Source organism: Pieris rapae, chromosome 22 (assembly GCF_905147795.1).
Source record: "Pieris rapae chromosome 22, ilPieRapa1.1, whole genome shotgun sequence".
Classification (NCBI taxonomy): Eukaryota; Metazoa; Arthropoda; class Insecta; order Lepidoptera; family Pieridae; genus Pieris; species Pieris rapae.
In genome coordinates, this window is record NC_059530.1 from 1566741 (window position 1) to 1587600 (window position 20860).

The following is a 20860-nucleotide window of genomic DNA, read 5'->3' on the forward strand; positions in this document are numbered from 1 at the left end:
TAGGATAAATAGTATTTTTCCGTTTCACGACTTTTAGATAGAGTGCTATACGTCATGAAATTCGAAGTATCTCATTTAGAACTTTATCTTTCGAATAATTTATGTGTTGCATAGCTATTTGGCACTTTATCCATACATTGTGTGGCCTTTAGTGTCGTTTTTCTACGAACATAGAATAAGGCGAAAGAGTAAATTTAGAAATTTTTTGAAAAGATTTTTATCTTGATACACCAAAGAAATGTAACTTCTAACTCGTTTTGATAAGTACACATACGTTATTTAGAGTAAAGACAAAAGGCGAATCACATTGCCTTATAAACAAAGAATACCACACCTATATTAAATTAAACCTAAACTTAAATTATCTTCAAAAAGACTGAATAAAAATATTGCCAACGCGATTATGCAATCGCTAATATCTAGTAAATAAATATTAACAATATCCCAAGATGGGGGCACGGGGCCAGACAAGCAAAGTTCTATAGGGTAGGTGTTCTTAGCGGTAAAACAGGATAAATATTGATGTGGAGGCAGAAAAAATCAAGGAAACAGATCAGCCCATGAGCTTTGAATCACAAATTTATTTCTGCAAATTCAAAGCCTGATAATATTAATTTCAGCTTTCAAATTTTGCTATGTATATAAACCGCCAGCATTAAACTTATCTAGGTACTAACTTAGTTTTTATATAATTATAAACTTTGTGGAACCAGCTGCCGACTGAAGTATTTCCGAACCAATTCGACTTAGGGTCCTTCAAGAAAAGAGCGTACCAATTCTTAAAAGGCCGGCAACGCACTCGCGAGCCCTCTGGCATTGAAAGTGTCCATGGGCGGCGATATCACTTAATATCAGGTGAGCCTCCTGCCCATTTGCCCCTGTTCTATATAAAAAAAAATAACACCCGAAAATTTCAAGTACCCTTTAAAGGTATTTATTTGCCAATTTCTCTCTTATTGTTTTAATGTTATCGTTTCGCTTGGTTGTGTTAATTGTATTTCTTTTTAATTCTAGTTAATAAAGAATTTAAATTTGTATTGTGTTGCATCCCTTCAAGTACCAAACCTCTCAGTGTTTTTTGGTGATTTCGTTAATTTTAGTTTTATATATAAAACAATAATACATAATAAATAAATATTTAAATAGAATCATTTTGTGTGCTTAATGATATCGAGATTTATTTACCTACAACTAACTATAATTGTAATTTTACCATCAAAATCCCTAGAATTCAATTTTATTTAACAAACTATATACTTTTTATTTAACTATATATTTCAAATTATTATTATTAAATATACATATTGTAAAATAATTAATAGAAAATAACTTACGCTTAAAACGAAGAGCAGGATAGTAGGAATCATTTTGGCCTGAGGACCTTAGGATCCGTTATAGACCGAAACTCAAACTGATTTGATCACAATTATGTGGAGTTTTTATACGAATTTTGAGACAGTACAAACAAAATAAATTTTAATAGAATAATAGGCAATAAATTATCAATTACAACTGATTAAATATATTTGTTTAATTTATTGATTTAATTATTAAACAATAAAATTGGTCTGAATGTTCATATGTTTGTTGTTAAGAAGTTCACCTGTGACTTTGTTGAATACATTTGAGTCACCGCCTTTGAGCTTATATAATTTAGCGACACCAGTCCATGCGTAGGTCTTTCTGGTCATCGGTTAAAGTATGGGGAATTCCAGACGTCTAAATGTTTGTGTTATATTTTTTGAAGTTCTCTCATACCAACGAGTAGGCCCGTATCTTTTTTTTATAGAACAGGGGGCAAACGGGCAGGAGGCTCACCTGATGTTAACTGATACCGCCGCCCATGGACACTCTCAATGCTAGAGGGCTCGCGAGTGCGTTGCCGGCATTTTAAGAATTTGTACGCTCTTTTCTTGAAGGACCCTAAGTCGAATTGGTTCGGAAATACTTCGGTGGGCAGCTGGTTCCACAAAGTGGTTCCACGGCGGACGTCGAGGTGATACTGGTAGAATTTCGTATTCTGCCTCGACGTCCGATGATGAAACTCAGCTGCAAGTATAATCTGCTGATAGGTCACTCTCTTATCTTCCTCTGTTATGCGTCGCATAGCACTGATGTTATCTTCAGTAGTCGCTGTCAAATCCTCACGCGGATTATAATTGAGATTGCTACGTCCACGCTTAAACTCATTAATCCTAAATAGTGTCACGAGATGGGGCTTCATTAAGAAATGCTAATCGCAGTCATTCATTGACCAAAAATTATCCCGCGTTAGGTTCATTTTCACCTTTAACAAGAGTTTTAGATTTGCCGCCAATTCGCAAAACAAATGACAAATGAATAAGAATAAAGCTCTTTCATATTCGTTTAACCGGTAGGTATGATGTTCTAAATGTAGTAAAATGTTTTGGCTGTGTACCTTTATTTTACATTAAAAAAAATTTAAATTTATATTTTATAAGTAAATGCATTCTAAGCAACAGAGCAGTATCGGTCGACTGTCATCTCTGGGTAGGTTTGAACTTCGTGAAGAAACCCGCTTGCTTTGAACCCAAAAAGTTGACATGTGTTAGGCACAGAAGGCTTAACATCTGCTCGCCAATTAGATTTAAAAATGATCATGTATCAGATACAGAAATAGGAGGCCATTGGTTTTAAGACATTCTAAAGTTTTCTTTGTTAGCTATTTAGCTTTGAAATAATATTAAATTATCTAGTGTAATAATAATGAGGCCCCGTTTTTTTCATAACCTTAATGACATTTAACAGATTTTTTTTTATAAAACAAGAGGAAACGGGGCTCACCTGATGTTAATTAAAACCGCCCATGGATACTCAATGCCCAAGGACTCACGAGTGCGTTGCCTTTTATGAATTGGCACGCTCTTTTCTTGAAGGACCCTAAGTCGATTAGTTCGAATATGCTTTAGTTAGCTGGTTCTACGTAGTGGTGGCGCGCGGCAAAACCATGACAAATGCTCAGTTGTGGAGTAGCGGACGTCGAGGTGATACGACTAAATGTTACTCGCCTGTGGATTCTTGGCTTTTCATACGTCTCTTATTTTCACAATAGTCTGCCAGTCTTTTTCTTTTACTTCCATCATTTTGTCTTTAATGGCCATTTGTTCAGGTAACGTGAATATGATCAGCCCATTGCTACATTCTAGTTTCAGAGCTTATGATTAGTTGCTTCAGTGTTTTCATATAAACAAAATATATTACTAAAAATAATTTTTATTTAGTATCAATACTAACCAATTGGTTACTATTTTCAAGTCTCAAATGAGTTTATCACTGAAGAAAAAAGTGATAGACACAGTTGTGACACCTACACTGTTGTACGGCTGCCAATCATGGCCTATCACAGTTGAATTAATAAAGAAAATTCAAATATTTCAACGATCTGCCGAAAGGAGCATGTTAGGCTTAAGTCTCAGAAACAGGGTAAAGAGTACAGCGATACGACAAAGAACAAAAATAATAGATGCGGCTAAAATGTTGGGCAGGGCACACAGGCCGCGCCTGGCCCGCGACAGACGCGAGTGGAACCGGAAGGAGGAGGCCTCTCTCCAACGGTGGACAAACCAAAACTTAACTACATACTTAAATGATGTTTTATCATCCCTAAATTTAATAGTTTTTTTGGAAATAAAGGCTACTATTATTATTATTGGTTAATAAATAAAAATTATTATCCTATGAATTATGGTTGGTTATGTACTTTTGCAATTGCTCTTAGGATCCATTGACGCTGGCTGCGATTAATTTTAATAAAACTGAGCATATCCGAGAAACAAAATTAGTGAAAGAATTTCAACGAAATTGGTAGACTTATTTACACAGATGTAATATAAATTCATATTATAAACAATAGACATTTGCGCATTTAATAAGCAAATATTTGTGTAAAGTGAAAAATAGGTCAATATTTTTTGTGTGGCACATATATTTCTGTATGCAATCCTATTATTTATAGCCGGCCTATAGTGGTTATAGATCTTTAAAAAATCTGTTCTTTAGATTTATCAACCCTAGCCAAGTTTGTTTTTGTTTTATTTGTTTGCGCATATTTTATACTCATTAAAGTCAGTTATTACTCAGCTTTAAACAAAGAGTTTTATTTGAACATCTCCATACAAGAAAATTCCGACTGAACTTCACTAGCACAACAATCTTTTTCATCTCAACTCAAAATATCTTTATTCATATAGGTAAAAAAGTACACTTATGAACGTCAAAAAAACAAATTAAATTAACTGTAAATTTACATTTACTACCAGTTCGCAAGTCAAGGGCGTAGAGAGGGTAAGAAGAATGGGCAAGAAACTTTTCGCCACTCTTTTCAATCGCCAAGTTTTTAATACAAATTGTGTGAACTGGAGCAAATCAATCCCACGGATTAGGATCATTTAAATATTCGTCACATTTATAAAAAGCTTTATTAATTAATTTAGTTTTTAAGGGCTTTGAATTTATTTAATTAATATAAGTTGATAATTTTCAAATTTTTCAATATTATCCTAGCCTCCATTTTCTTTATGTTTCATGATTAATATTCAATCTCATAGTAGGTGATCACCCTGTACCTGGCACACGTCGACTATCTTGTGTCTAGCAAGGCGATTGCCTCACTATGTTTTCCTTTACCGTTCAAGCGAATGTTAACTTCTGAAGCACAGTTCACGACGCCTTCATAATCTAAATCTAGCATAGAACCAATTACGGCAAAACTTTGGGGGAGTGCTGCAGTATGATAGACTCCCACCAAATATATAAAGTGCAGACAGCCTAGCAATATTTAACTTAAGATTAAAAGTCCATCTTTTGAGTGATCCCAATCTACGGAAATGAAAGTCCACCCAAGTTCTACCACCACCACGTGATAAATAATAAAATAAAAAATAAATCAGTGGCGCTACAACCTCTTTAGGTCTTGGCCTCAGACTTCTGAATCTGTTTCATGATCATTTTTAAATCTAATGATTGTCTTTAAATCTAAACCTAAATGCGCACATATAAAGTCCATTGGGGACTAGCCGAGGATTGAAGCTTCTGCCCCACAGCTCTAAAGTCTAGTATTAAACCCAGGGGCAGTGTAGCCCAGTGGATTCATCACCATCTCATCTCGGGGTTTGTAGGTTCGATCCCTGACTGTGCAAAAATTGACTTACTGTCTATGCGACCCAAAAAAATGACGGAGTCTCAGGCTAAGGTTGGAGATGTGATGGCAGGAGAAGGGTTCAGAGTAGAACATACCTAATGCCCTGAGACAAGCTGAGGGGGGGGGGGGGCGGTGTGGAGACAGCATGTCGATGTATTGGTTTTCAACAGGCACTTCAGTAATGAAGACTTCAAAGAAGATATTTCTTCAAATCATAATATGTAACATATACTATTGCTATTATTACACTTTAGGTGAAGAAAATTATAAACACTGTATACTTGATTGTAAATAAAAAGAAAAGTACAAAACAATCAAATATAATACATATTATTTGCGGTCATGCTGCTGATGTCGAATCTTTTTTCATCCTGCAGACGAGGGCTATTCGGTCAATCTATAATTTAAAATGTAGGGAAAGAACTACTACACCTAACCTGTTAACCTAACATACGGGTCTAAACAAACAAAAATGAATATACCTCACCTACATTAACACCTTTGTCTATAATATATTTATTTATCTGTTCTTCTTACCCGCTCTACGCCCTTGACTTGCGAACTGGTGGTAAATGTAAATTTACGATTAATTTAATTTGTTTTTCTTGACGTTCATAAGTGTACATGTTTACCTAAATGAATAAAGATATTATGACTATGACTATCCTTTATCGCCTTAATTTTAATTTAAAATTAGATGTAAGGGTTACATAGTTAAATAAAACATTTTTATTCCAGGTATTATTCTTTAATTTATATGTCTAGTCTAAATTTACTAGCACCATACCATTATTCACTGAGTCACATGTAAAATTTCGAAGGAAATCTTCGAATTACCCTGTAGATATCGAGACATGGCCAAACCATATAAATTATTTGCATCAAGTTATATAAGAAAGGAATTTAATTCTTTTTCATTATAATTAGACATGTACAAATTATTCGCCTTGGTATCCTCCACATTTTATTCTGACTTATTGAAAACTATTTTGCCTGTATCTGTAAACAATTTCAATTCTATTTGAGTATATTCAAGCATAGCGTCCCAGCATAAGCCTGGAGTAGCAAATAGCGGGATCTAAATCAGAAGTGTTTATGCAAACAAGTCAAAAATTTTCAAAAATGTCAGCTAATAATAAAACATCGGTTTCTAAATAGAGATTTGAATAATCCAACATATTACGTATGTAACACTGAAAATGTTTAGAACTGCATTCATTTGACATTGGCGGCAAATCTACAACTCTTGTTACACGTAAAAATGAACCTAACTCTGGAAAAAATTTGGTCAATGATTTATTATGACTTTCGTTGTGGGTTTACTCAACAACAAAGCTATGATTGGCTGCGATTAGCGTTTTTTAATGAAGCCCCATCTCGTGCCACTATTTACAATTGTTGTAACGAGTTTATGCATGGACGTAGTAATCTCAATGATGATCCGCGTGATGGACGTCCTGTAACAGCGACTTATGATAGAGGAAGATAAGAGAGTGACCTTTCAGCAGATACTGGTAAGCCTAGGCATTGGTATGAGTCAAGTTCAAAAAATATTACATAAACATATAGGCGTCAGGAAGCTTTGTACTGGATGGATTTCCCATTCTTCACCCGACGATCAGAAACACCTTCGCATGGACTGGTGTCCTAATGTTAGATAACGGCGGTGACTGAAATTCTATATTTGACATTGTCTCAGGTAATGAAAGCTAGTGGGTGTTTCCTTTAGAGGATCGGCCAACTAAGGTAAAGAAAGGAAGGAAAAGTAAAAAAGATGATTGCCTCATTCTGTGGTCGGAAAGTTTATTTCGCGATAGTTGTGCTAGAATATGGATTGACAGTTTCTGCAGACTGATGTGCCAATCGCTGTTTGCATCTTGTTTTGGAAAAAAAATCCCCCCTCGAAGTAGGATCCTCCTTCACCACAACAATGCTCTCCGCAAAACGCACTGTTGAATATAAATATTCAGAACCACTATGGCAGTTGTCGAGATAATGAGTCGCTATACAGTCCTGGGGGTGTAGCTATATTAGTGCCGAAAAGTTTTCTACATACACTACCGCTTTTGCGTAGTTGTAATGTCGAACACTTCGTTCGTAGCCAAGAGCATGTTACTACACTACCGCAGTCGACAGCGTAGCTCCGACGCTGCTCTTCGTAGCACCTGAATCCGTCATATTGTCTTTGGATGAAAAAAGTATTGGCGGATTTTTGTAATTTATGTAACGAATTGTAAGACTATTCTGGCAAATAAACGATTTGACTTCATTTTATAAACATTTTCTGTGTTAGGTATTACATTTCAAATGATTCCAAACGTCGATAGCGTGGTTGTAGTCTTTGTCAGAATTATGTGACTGTGTGATGATGATGTGATGTGATTTATTTGGAAGATAATGGTGATTTAATGCATCGAATCCTTTGATGAGTTCATACGGAAATATACCTTTTTTGTTAAATATTTAAAATGTTATGCTTTATGAACACGCCCTATGCAGTGTTAGAGCTGCTTCTGAGACCTATAATTACACATTTTATTCATACACTCACTGACTCACTCACACATTTGCACCCACACAAATAAAATAGGGTAATTATTTTAAGGAATTTAGAATTAAGTTTATTTATGTAAGAGCTGGGAACCCTTACACATGTATTTTTTACTTAAAAGGGTTCCCAAATCTTACACCTAGAAATGAAAATGTATTTAAAAAGAAAAAAACTCTTTTTTATTTTTATTCTTATGTTCTGTTATTATTCTTCACTTTTATTAATTGAAATATAAATAGTACCTTCTTTTATGGACCGACCAGTTGAAGATAATTACACTTTTTTCCTCTGCCATTTTGATTCTTGAGCAAACAAATCATCTTTTATGCGCTCTTCAAGTTATTTTTATGCTTGATGCAGACCTGACGTCATCTACATATAATGAAATAATTAAAAACTTCAAAACAACTTTCAACCCCTGAAAAATATTATTCAACATATATTCAAACAAATTTATACACACACTTAAGAATTCAAACCTTTAACCTCCATTGTCGTATATTATTTCAAACTTCCAACCACTTCACGTCAAACTTAGAGCACAATACTAAATCTTTCTACAAGTATCGGGTTTTATAGACTGGCAACATATCCTTATCTAGTTACCATATTCAAGTGCATGTTTGAGCAACTATCCGTACTATCAGTAGAATGTGGATAATACAATATAAATACAAAGAGCACTCTAACATCCTTTGCAATCTTATGAATAATTGTATTTTTAAATATTTTTGCAATAGATAATAACAGAAATGTATGTACTTAATAGTTAATTAATCACTTTTGTTTTTATTATAATCATCGTATTAACAACTCCTATCATATTAAAGACATTGAACAATAAAATAAAATATTAACTATTTTAAGGTTAGTTATTATATTATAATTATCTAAAATTATATTTGTCTTATTGTACTTTATTATATTTTATATAAACGAATATGACATGGTTTTTATCTACCTGCATGATTTTTTTAAATATATTTTATTTCCTAAGAGATGTATTACAGGTTTTGTGAATGTGTATTATTCACGGTAGTTACAAATCCTTAAATTTAGAAAGTTTTGGTATTAATTTAGCCTATATATAGATTGTCAACAGAGACATTCAAAATCGTTACAATCATCATTTCCAAACGATGTATTTACATGCGCATACCACACTCTGTACTCAGGTACCGGTATACATTTTCTTAACGAACGTAATGGAATATCGAGGGAGCAATATTCAAATGGATACTGTTTACGTGCTTTTGATTTAACACCTGACTTGTCGGTTTACTCTAATGTGCATTGGAATCTTGTTCACCATGGTAGTGTAAGAATAGAAGTAAGATTCGAGAGCACATTGACTGAAACAATTAACTGTGTAGTTTACGCAGTTTTCAAATATTATAGAAATAGATAAGAACAGAAATGTATGTGTGGATTGTAGAAGTTAAGCAATCACGTATATAATTTTTTAATACTAAGAATAAAAAAATATAATATAAACGAATATGATGTTTTTTATTTACTTTCATTATTTTTTTTATTAATAGACTCATTACGTATATTGAGATCATATTTTTTTTTATATGTGACTCAGTGAATAATCATATTGTGCTAGTAAATTTGTATTAAAATATAATGGAGTTATATATAAATTAAAAAATAATACCTGCAATGAAAATGTTTTTTTAACTATGTAAGGTTTAAGTACATATAATAGTGTTAACGTTGGTTAGGTATATTTATTGTTGTTTGTTAAGACCCGTAGGTTATTTTGGGAGTGTAGGTATAGATTTTTATTTTTCATTTACAACCATAGATTAGGTTAGTGTTTGAAAGTAGATAACTATAACGATGCATCCGTACTGAGTCAGTAATTAGATAACGAGTGGAAAATTTTTGCAAGAAATAATAGCCGATAAGGTAGTGATAAGTAAGTAGCTAGGGTTTAGGGAAAGGTATCTCTGAAACGGTAGAAATATCTGTCGACTAAGCACTGTACCTTTTTTAATTAATTAGTTTATCTATTTATGTTATGTCAAATTATACAATAATGTGGCGCTCCAAAAGAAATTTAAAAGTTGTTATCCGAATTTTTCTTAACAACAATGTTTAACTAGATGACTATAAATATATTTGTATTGATACTTAATTTAACATTTTAAATTAGAATAATGGGATTGGACCTAGCACTACGTTAAACTTTTCCTGTACCTCCACGAATATTTATAGACCAGAAACAGCCAAATCGGTCCAGCCATGCTCGAGTTTTTGCCAAACAAACGAAAAACAATTAATTTATGTATATGTAGATAATTAAATGAAACAAATGAACAACAATTGATATATAAATAAGTAAATTAATAACTTAGACAAATATAACAACTACTCGATTTGGTATAATGAACAGATTTGTATTCCCTGGAGACAACAAAAAAGTCAGGAACAATACATATGTTTGTTTTGATTTATGGAAGTGACACGTAGCATCAATTGATAATATTAGTAATTGATAGCTTATCGCATATTAAAATTTTATTTTTTTTGTTCTGTCTCAAATCCTTATAAAAGCTCGATATAATTGCGATCAAATCAGTTTGGTTACGGTCTCTAACGAATCCAAAAGCCAAAATGATTCCTACTTTCGTGCTCTTCGTTTTAAGCGTAAGTCATTTGATGTTTTTTAATTCACCTCATAATTGTTAAGAAACCCGAAACGTTATTATGATGTTAGAATGCATTCTTTTAAAGATAATTTAAAAAGAAGATAATTTTTTTAAAAATGGAACAGTCAGTGCAAGAGTTGGCGTGTTGTTCTTAAAATGAAAATGAAAGAGTCTATACAAGCGTTTGTTTGTTGTTCTTAATTTTAAATTTGAAAATGGAACAGTCTATGCAAGTGTTTGCTGGTTGTTCTTAAATTTTAAAATGGAACAGTCCATGCAAGTGTTTGCTGGTTGTTCTTAAATTTGAAAATGGAACAGTCTATGCAAGTGTTTGCTTATTGTTCTTAAATTTGAAAATGGAACAGTCAGTGCAAGCGTTTGCTTTTCGGATACTTATCTGTTTAGTCTTAATTCACTTACACTCGTTTTATTGTGTTAATTTATTGCGGACATGGCATATCAAGTAAGTTTAGATGTAATGGAAGCATATTTTTTGAACGATAAGGATATCTCTCGAAGTTTGCGGAATTATAGCGTAAAATATCAGACAAATACCGACTCGTTTTCAAAAAACCACAGCATGAAAACCATACGATCAACGATGAAGAACTTGGTATTATAATTTGGTTTTCGGTTTTTTCGAAAACATAGGTGAGAGAAGAAGAAAATGAAATCCGACTTTCCAAAAGTAAAATACACCGTGTTTTAAAACAACACGGTTTCAAGAGTTATGTTGATAGACGATTGTTAAAAAAATTAGAATGTAGTAAAAATTCCTGTCCTGTTTTTCTAGGAATTAAACCTACCAATGTTGTTTCGACGCATTATAATGAAAAATGTTACAATTATTTTTGTTATTTATTTCAGATAATGCATGCTCATGCTGTTCCTGAAGGTAAATATAATTATATTGTGTTTTTAATTAATTTTTACCAGAATTAGGAAATAATTTAACAATTTAATTATTCAATGTACCAGTTATGTTAATTGTCAATTACCCGCCTCAGCGATCAACGATTGGTGCCTAAAATAAGTGATATTTTAAGCATTTAAATTTATTTGATATACTTACCAGAGTATCGGACATTTATTATTATATTATAATATTATTTATCATAGGCAACTTAAATATTTTTTACAATGAAAAAAAAATACTAAAACTTCACATAAAGATAAGTAAATTAATACTAAAATTTCACATAAGATTGTAAATTTTTCTTTATCAAGTAAGAATTTATAGAGAATATAAGTATTACTTATAATCTGTTTTAAAAGTATTTTTAATTAAAAATAATTCTAAATACGTAATAAAATGCTTAGACTACAATCGTGTATCGCTGAGTGCTTTGTACCATATTTATTAGGCGTTAGTAATAGTTAAGACTTAGTGCGAACTTCGAATCCCGTATGTAAGAGAAAACATCTAGTCCAGGGACAAGCATCCTCACAATATATAGCAATCCCTTGATTAGTGAGATGCGCTTGGACATCATCAAGATAAGACGATAGCTGCGACTTACAGCTTGGCAATAGTTAGAGACACAGTACAGAAATTTATTCAGTTTTTTTTAATTTTTTTTATTATCCTGGGCCGGCCTTTCGACTTAAGTTTTTTAATCTAAATCAATATAACAAAGTCGTTACACCACTTGAAAGATCGGCTGGACAATGTTAGTTATCTCTATTTTGGTGGATTCTTCTCTACTTCGAATAGCAGAATAACTAATAGGATATCGGATAATATGAAATAAATTTAATAATTTTACGAATGCAAACAGTATGTGGTGCCATCTATTGACAAAACTACGCATCATTTTACATAGCATTCGTCTCAGTTAAAGAAATTCCGATCTTGAGGTGAATGAGGAGTTATCAAAGACGGGTTATATCTCCTCATGTTCTTCATTGTTTCGCAATGGCAAGCAATAAATTTCTCTATTTGCAAAAATTAGTTTTATTAAACCTACAACAAAAAAATGTTTATCGTATTAGCTAATTCAGTTAAGTGTTTCGTTTTTCAGGTGCACCATTTGCATACCAAGGGTATCAACCCAACTTTTTAATACCAATAAATACAGCTCAGGCAACAACCTACACCAGCAATGCGCCTGGAGACGCTTATGACACAAGCATTTTAAGGCGCTCATGTACAGGCATAGGATCATGTGCAGGCATAGCCTCATCCAGAGGCCCAGGATCATGCTCAGGCCCAGGATCATGCTCTGGCTCAGGATCAGGCTCAGGTCCAGGGTCATGCACAGGCACAGGATCATGCACAGGACAAAACTCAGGCAGTGGCCCAGGGTCATGCGCAGGCCCAGGATCATGCTCTGGCGCAGGATCAGGCTCAGGCTCAAGATCATGCACAGGCTCAGGATCATGCTCAGGTTCAAGATCAGGCTCAGGCTCAGCATCATGCTCAGGCTCAGCATCATGCTCGGGCTCAGGATCAGGCTCAGCACCAGGATCATGCTCAGTCGCAGGATCATGCTCAGGATCAGGATTACGTTTTGGCATTACCTTTGGTGGAAACACATTACAAACTAGCTCTGGATCTGGCTCAGGCTCAGGCTCAGGCTCAGGTTCGGGCTCAGGCTCAGGCTCAGGCTCAGGCTCAGGCTCAGGATCAGGATCAGGATCAGGATCAGGATCAGGATCAGGATCGGGCTCAGGCTCAGGCTCAAAATCAGCATCAGGCTAAGGCTAATGCTCGGGAAACAGCAAAAGAGGAACTAGCTCTTTTAGATATACTAAGTTTTTGTAAGATTTCTATCTAGAGATCCGTATAGCTTTCAAATCCCACTTATCGAACCAGTCAATGAAACTGCCAGCAGCCATTCGCAATCAATTTAGATTTTACTAAACCGATATTAATAGGTAAGCAAACATTAAAAAAATCAATCCATGTATTTAAGCAAATATATTAATAAATGAATAAAGCAAGTGTTTTGTTTTTATTTCACTATACTTCTCTAGATTTCAACCCGAGTGTCTCTCATAAGAGAAATCAGTTATTTCTCACTATTGTTTTCACACAGATGCACTACATTTTCCCATAAATATAGAGTTACGTCGTAAAAGTAATATCAAAGACGATAAAAGCATATAGACAAATCATTGCTAAGGAAAAGCCATAAGTCAAATCAAGTCAAATCAACAAACATTTATTCATATAGGTAACATAATGTACACTTATGAACGTCAAAACAGAAAGAAATATACATTAAATGATTCTAATTTTACATTTACTGCGTTCTCATATCAAGGGCGTAGAACGGAAAAAAAGAACTGGCAATAAACTCTCCGCCACTCTTTTTAATCGCCAAGTTTTTTTACACATTGTTTGTAAGGAGCTGCAACCATTACACCATGTTCCATATGACATCTTGAGTAATAAATAATAATACAATAAATAAAAAACAAAGATTTGTCCTCTATCAGCAGGAGGCATGGTGAAATAGGAGCACGCGCTTACATACTATTGAGAACAACACGCAAATACGTAGTATAAACAACTAATATCACCGCATACACGAATTCAAGTACGACCAGTCACCACAAGTAGCACCTGTTCACGAGTATGACGCATGGCCAGCCATCGGCCTCTCGTGATAATCTCGTGATAATTACAAATTTAAATGATGGATGTTTGTTTGTAAATCTTTCCTTCCTCATGGCCACTACAACATGCTTTTGATACTTAAATATTTATTTTTTATTAAAAAAAAAAGTAAATCAGTGGCGTTACAATCTTTTCTGGTCTGGGCCTCAGATTTCTGACGATTTTTTCTGTGATCGCCTCCTGTGCCTGACACATGCTGTAGAAATTTTGGGTCAAAGGAGGCCGGTTTCGTCACGATTATTGGTGCACAGCCGGGATCGATCTTACAATTTGAGGTGTGAGAATCGCACGCTGGAGCCACTAGGCCAACACTGCTCTTGCAACTTTAACACTAGTCAATATAACCTTCCTAAAGGATCTTGGGTTGAAATTAAAAAAAAACTACAAATATATTGGATATTAGTAGTTTTTGCGAGGACCACTTGACTTTAAAAACATGGCTCTCCGTATTACTTACTCTTATTTATTTATTTAAATTTTTATTAGATATTTAAAAATAATAACATCGTGTCACAATGTTCGTATCCATGCTCCTCTGAAACGGCTCGATCAATTTTGATGCACCTTCAGTAAGTCTAAAAATCGGCTACAAACTAACTTTCTAACTATTAAGGGATAAGGGGTTTCACAATATAATTAATATATTAATATTGATTTGTTGCATTAAAAAACACATACAACCCTTAATTTTCAGCCCTCTACGATCAACCCCAATTTTTGTTTGTTAATTTAAACTTATAAATTAAACTACGAGTTTTATATACAGAAAAAATCACAGAAAACCCAAAAAGTTTTCATTCCGGAAAACTAAACATACTCTGGGGTAGCATGTGCCATGTTGGTATGTACTAAAAGGTAGACTAACGCCCAAATCCAATAACCTAACTCAATCCAGTTATAACCACCTGAGATAGATATCTTATTATCTTATTGATAAAATTCTGCCAATAACCAATCGACAGATACCAACAGCCATCTGTCGATACAAGCTATCCATGGTAGGTCGGATCGGTGTATGTGGATAGACTAATAGATAGTTTAACCGTGCCAATATCCTATTTTCGATTTTAACTTACACCAATTTTCAAAATAATTAAAAAGCTATTTGATATGTTTTAAACATAGACATGTACTTTTTAATTATTTGAACGGTTTTATGTACTTTATTTGGTTACTGATTATCAAATATCAGAGTAAACTGGGTAAAATGGAACGACTAAACTTCGTGTTATAGAATATGTACTAGATTCTAACAAGCCGATAGCCAATGAAATAGTTTCTATTTCAATACAATTGGATTCAATTCTTGCTTCATTATTGTCCAAATAGGAAACGAAGCTTTTATCTTGCTTCTTTTCATTATTTATACTTTCTTATTTATTCTTATAATAATTTGTATATTGATGTGTATTATTTCAAACTTCAGCCATTTCAATTATGTCGATCTTAGAGCACAATACTAAATCTTTCTACAACTATCGGGTTTTATAGACTGGTAACATATCGTTATCTAGTTACCATATTTAAGTCGAGTGCATGTTTGAGCAAATATCCGTACTAACAATAAAATATAATTATTAACGAACATGACATGATGAATGGAAGTAAGATTCGAGACCGCATTGACTGAAACAATTAACTGTGAAGACATTTGTTACTGATGAGTTGATGAGCGTTCTAATTATATTGTTATAATTTGTTTTGTTATCATGGAAGTGTTGTGAATATGTATGAATGTGCTAAATCACAGAACAGAATTTTATTTTTTACTTATGTAACTTAAATAACGTTGTGGTTTATGACATTGTCCTTTGAATTTTTGTTATGGAGGGTAAAACTTGCTAAGTTTCTTGCCCGTTCTTCTCTGAACAAGGCGTCCTGGTAGTTTTGCGAACGGATGGCGTAGTTTTGCTCTTTCGCGAATTTTGTAAATGGTTTTGACATTCATAAGCATGCTCTAAGACGCATCTAAATTGATTTTTGATTTGATTTGATTTGCTTCTTATTACTCATGTTGAGACCGTATTATGTGGGTTTAAATGAATTCATTATTACAAATATGAATTGATAGTAGGAAATGTAGTCAGTAAAAGAGTAGGGGAGTAAACGCGTAGTGTTAAAGAATAAACACAAAAGAAGTGCAAATGAGTCTTCGTAGAATACATCCCAACTTCCAGGGCAACGTATACCCTTCAAATCGATTGCTGATGTATGCTCAGGTGATCTTCTCATCATCATCATCTTTTAATCCTGATTCACAGCCGGGGTCTCATTGGGTAGCTATTCATATGAACGTCAAAAGAATTGGGGAATACTTTGATTCATTTGGACGTAAACCTATTTTAAATTGTACCAATACCGATTACTATACTATGTACCAATACCTATACCGATTTTAAATTGGAACCTGAGAATCAGACCTGTTACTACAGCTATGAAATAATTTCCGAACGCTACTCGTCTTCCATTATTATAAATGAATCCCACTGTTTAAACCTTCCCTGTACTTTCACGAATATTTATAGACCATAAATAGCCATATCGGTCCAGCCATTCTCGAGTTTTAGCGAAACAAACGAACAACAATTAATTTTTAACATATATATAGATAAGTAAATGAATAAATTAGACAAATATAACAACAACTTATATAATGGAAAGATTTGTGCAAGATACCCAAAAAAGTCTGCAACAACACATTTTATGTGTTGACATATGGAAGTGACACGTAGCATTAATTGATAATATCAGTAATTGATAACTTATCGCATATTAAAATTTTCTTGTTTGTTCTGTCTCAAAATCCGTTTATAAGCTCGACATGATGGCGGTCAAATCAGTTTGGGTTACGTTTTTGAACCGATACCACGGTATAATTCCCAAAATGATTCCCACTTTCGCGCTCTTCGTTTTATACGTAAGTTATTTATACATTAATAGATCTCGTAATATTTAGAAACGAGAACCGATATATTTTTTTTTATATACAATACTTTTAACTGAAATTTCTAAAAGAATGAATTTACAAAACAATACCGGTAATGTCCATTACGAAATGTCAGTTCCAAGGTCGCCATGTTTGTTTTGTTTTGAGGCGAGCTTTTTGTTCTATACTCTATTGACTATGTGTTAACTTATCTGTGGTCGTGATCTCTGCGATTAGCGCCATTAATACATTAGTTTAACAGAGAATATTAACAATTATGTAAATATTATTTGTTTTACTGGCAATTTATAGTATGAGGCCTTTTGTGCAACTCAAAAACATTATTTGTAATATCCATCCTTTATTTATCCACTTCAAACCCAATTTATCCAACGAGATAAAGTAAATTTATCCCGTGTTGGCCTAATGGTTTCAACATGCGACATTTATTCTAAGTTTATAGGTTCGATCCCGGATGTGCACCAATGGACTTTATATGTAATGTTTAATGTTTGAAGAACTTTATTTCTCATTACAAAAAAAATATTTATTTATATGAGATACTTAATGTTAATATTATGTATATATACGAGCGAGATACACGTCGCTATTAGCCGTGTCAATTTAAGTCAACTGTGTTCACTCTAACACGCATCTTTACTGCCTTTTTGAATTCTAAGTGCACAAGCCCCAATAGATGATGATGTACCAGTGATCACTCCATGTATTGCTATATCTATATTCACCCTAATTATGTGAGGCCCAGCGGTGAATCCAAAAAAAAAAACAAAATTTATTTAGATTACCTTAAATTATTACAATTATTAAATATGAAAATGAAATCGGCCCGATGCGAGATATTATTAGTTGAGAATTGATCGATGTGAGGTCTCTGATCAAAAGGTATTGTTATCTATTGTCCTTTTCATTTTAAAATGGTGTTGCGTCAGAGGGGTACAAGTATTGGGCGGGGCAAAGGGAGTGCAATAGATATGTAAAATCTCCCACGTAAGATGAGCAAGTATTTGTTACTGATGTCTATAGCAAAAGTTGCGGCTCAAAGTTCTTGGAGATGTTCTTATTATCCGTTCTTGAAATCGGTTTCGAAGATGTACTCGTATTTCAGCGACGTCAGAGTACAAAGAAAAGTGCAGCTACGCCCAGGAATGTGGTCATAGCGAAGTACGAATCGTTGTGTGTTAAATTTTGTTTGATGAACCATATGTTTTCGCAGGTGATTTCATTGTAAATCGATTTTGCATATTGTATAAGTTCGTGAGATCGATCTAATTTAGTTTATTTTGTTGAATGATGTTATCGATTAGAAAAATAAATGATTTCGACACCGCTTCCCTTGATTCGGTCATCGATGTTGGTGGCTGTAATTTTTGAGGATTTAATGTTTTTCATAGGAACAGACGAGTTGAACTTTTGAAGGTTTTGGGAATGATATTATGTAATGCTAACTGTCTAGCTCTGTAATAGTTTCTTATACAATTATATATTCTTATACAAAGTAATAGGCGGCGTGTAACAGAATTTGTCTATTTCTTGAGAATGAATAAGTTCGTATATGCAGTCATTTTCAGTCTTCATCTGATGACGTAGATTTTGCTCACATATGTGTCACCTGTTGATCTTCGGACATTCTGTCTGTATTACACACATTCTTTGGAATCAGATGTTACACATATGTAACAATTCTCACTCACCTTCAATTTTAATCAACTCCATAGAGAGGACGGAATAATTACCTGACCTATACTAGGTGCCAGACACAATCGATGAGTTGGAATATTGAAGGTAAGCTAAATAGGAACAACAAAAACTATTTTCCTGTCTATATTATATGAATCTAAGCTAATTATATCATAAAAGTTTCTTATCCCCAAATATATCATTAATATTTAACGTGCATAGTGCGACTAACATCTCCTTATATAACTCGTACACGTTATCGCTTATCGTGTAGGATATTAGCTACAGGTAATAAATCAATAATAATACACAATCACCGATCCGACAACCATGGATAGCTTGTATCGAATTACACTTTAATTGTCGAATTAGACATGTTTATCATATAATCAAGGACTTTGATTTTATTTTATTTATCTGTTAAATTATTCAATATCTGAGTTTATTGTATGCTATTTTCTTTAAAAAGTGAAATATGTTGATTAAAACTAGAACTTAATTCTTTATTATATGATATTAAAATATGAATGCCTGTCACTCTCTCTCTGTCATTATGATCAAGATTCCCAGAAATAAATTTAATAAAAGATGAATGATTTTACCTGTACCATAACTTTATATAATAAATATATTCATTTTGGATTTTGAAACGTAATAATAATGTCTCTTAGGATTTTTACCGTTCGGTTATTGGCCCCTAGGTGGAACAGAGGGCGTCCACAGTGAGTCTCCATAGTGTTCGGTCTTGAGCCTCGTATTTCACCTCGCTCCAATTCCTACCTGCTCTCTTTGCCTCGTCTGCCTAATGCAGTATAATACTCTAGGCAAGCTTCTCCTGCCAATTTATCTTCTAAAGTTATTCCAACTACATCACCTAATACATAAAAATATATCTAATAACTAACCTTAAAATTTAATTATTAAAAAATATTATTATAAGGAGTCCCTTTAGGCAAGGTTCCGAAGATACTAGCAGCGTCCCCCCTTTGAATAGCTAGACTAATTCTTTGTGCGAGGTAGCTGCCAGCTCTTCGTTCTCCTGTGATGTCGACTAACCTTATTGATAATTCCCTAAAAGGCTTTAAAAAAAAATTAAATTAAATTAAATTAATTAAACACATTTAATTAAGGGCCCCATGGCCCCCACACATTTTGGGATATCGTTGATATTTTGCCATTGCATAATCGCTTTGGCAACATTTTTGTTCAAAGTCTTTTGGAAGATAATTGAAATATAGGAATTCTTTGTTTATATGGCAACATGATCAACCTAATTTGTCTTTACTGTGAAAAAAGGAATTAGGAATCAAACTTAGCAATGTTGTACTTCGATGCTATATTATGGTAGAAAATTTTACGATTGTTTTTGTTTTTTATTTCAGATACTGCATGCTCATGCTGTTCCTCAAGGTAAATAAAATTTAATCATGTTAATTATTTAAATTAAATAGTTCAATTATTTCAATGTACCAGGTATGTTAATTGTCAATTAGCCTTAGCGATCAACAATTGGTGTGTAAAACCAGTGATATTTTTAATATATTGATTTATTTTATATACTTACCAGAATATCACACAAGTTATGTCATAGGCAACTAAATTTTTTTACAAGGACAATTTAAAAATGTACTAAAATTTCACATAAAATTATGTTATATGCTAACCTCTTGTAAAGTCTCTCTCAGATATTTCTCCAAATCATCCCCACCAACTTCTTTATGCTCGTCAGCTCAAGAAGGATATCTCTTTCTTTTTCGTTCCACGGCCTTTTTTAGTTTTTTAATATAATAATAATAAATACTTACTTGGCAGAACATTGATCGTCGTTGTGTTAGTATAAATTTTCCGATTAACGTTAACGTGAACCTGACATTTTTTAATCGTACAAGCGAATTCAGTTACCGACATGTTTATTTTTCAGGTGACCCAATTACTCAGAATTATGATAATCCATCAACGGGCGTACCTCCAACTTCGTACCCTCCTTCAGAAGCATCAGCTGACACACCATTTGCATACCAAGGGTATCCACCCAACTTCTACGTCGGGAATACACCGAGAACTCTGGCAACACCCTACACAAGCAATAGGCGCTCATGCTTAGGCATTGGATCATGCTCAGGCACAGGCTCAGGCACAGGCTCAGGATCATGCTCAGGCACAGGATCATGTTCAGGCGCAGGATCAGGCTCAGGCGCAGGATCATGTTCAGGCACAGCATCATGCTCAGGCATGAACTCAGGCA

The 20860-nt window shown here is 33.7% G+C and overlaps 1 protein-coding gene and 1 long non-coding RNA gene across 2 annotated transcripts; both read left to right on the plus strand.

The window, feature by feature from the left end:
• The first annotated feature begins 10241 nt into the window (after nt 1–10241).
• LOC111001452 (cell wall protein IFF6) lies at nt 10242–13313 on the plus strand. Its single transcript, XM_022271352.2, has 3 exons — nt 10242–10367; nt 11237–11264; nt 12391–13313. The coding sequence occupies exons 1-3, from the start codon at nt 10335–10337 to the stop codon at nt 13068–13070; spliced, it is 741 nt and encodes a 246-aa protein (XP_022127044.2). The 5' UTR covers nt 10242–10334; the 3' UTR covers nt 13071–13313.
• Nucleotides 13314–16812: 3499 nt separating this feature from the next.
• Nucleotides 16813–20646, plus strand: LOC111001453. The gene is made up of 3 exons (XR_006750936.1): nt 16813–16908; nt 19998–20025; nt 20537–20646. It is a non-coding gene; the product is annotated as an uncharacterized LOC111001453 (long non-coding RNA).
• Nucleotides 20647–20860: the final 214 nt, after the last annotated feature.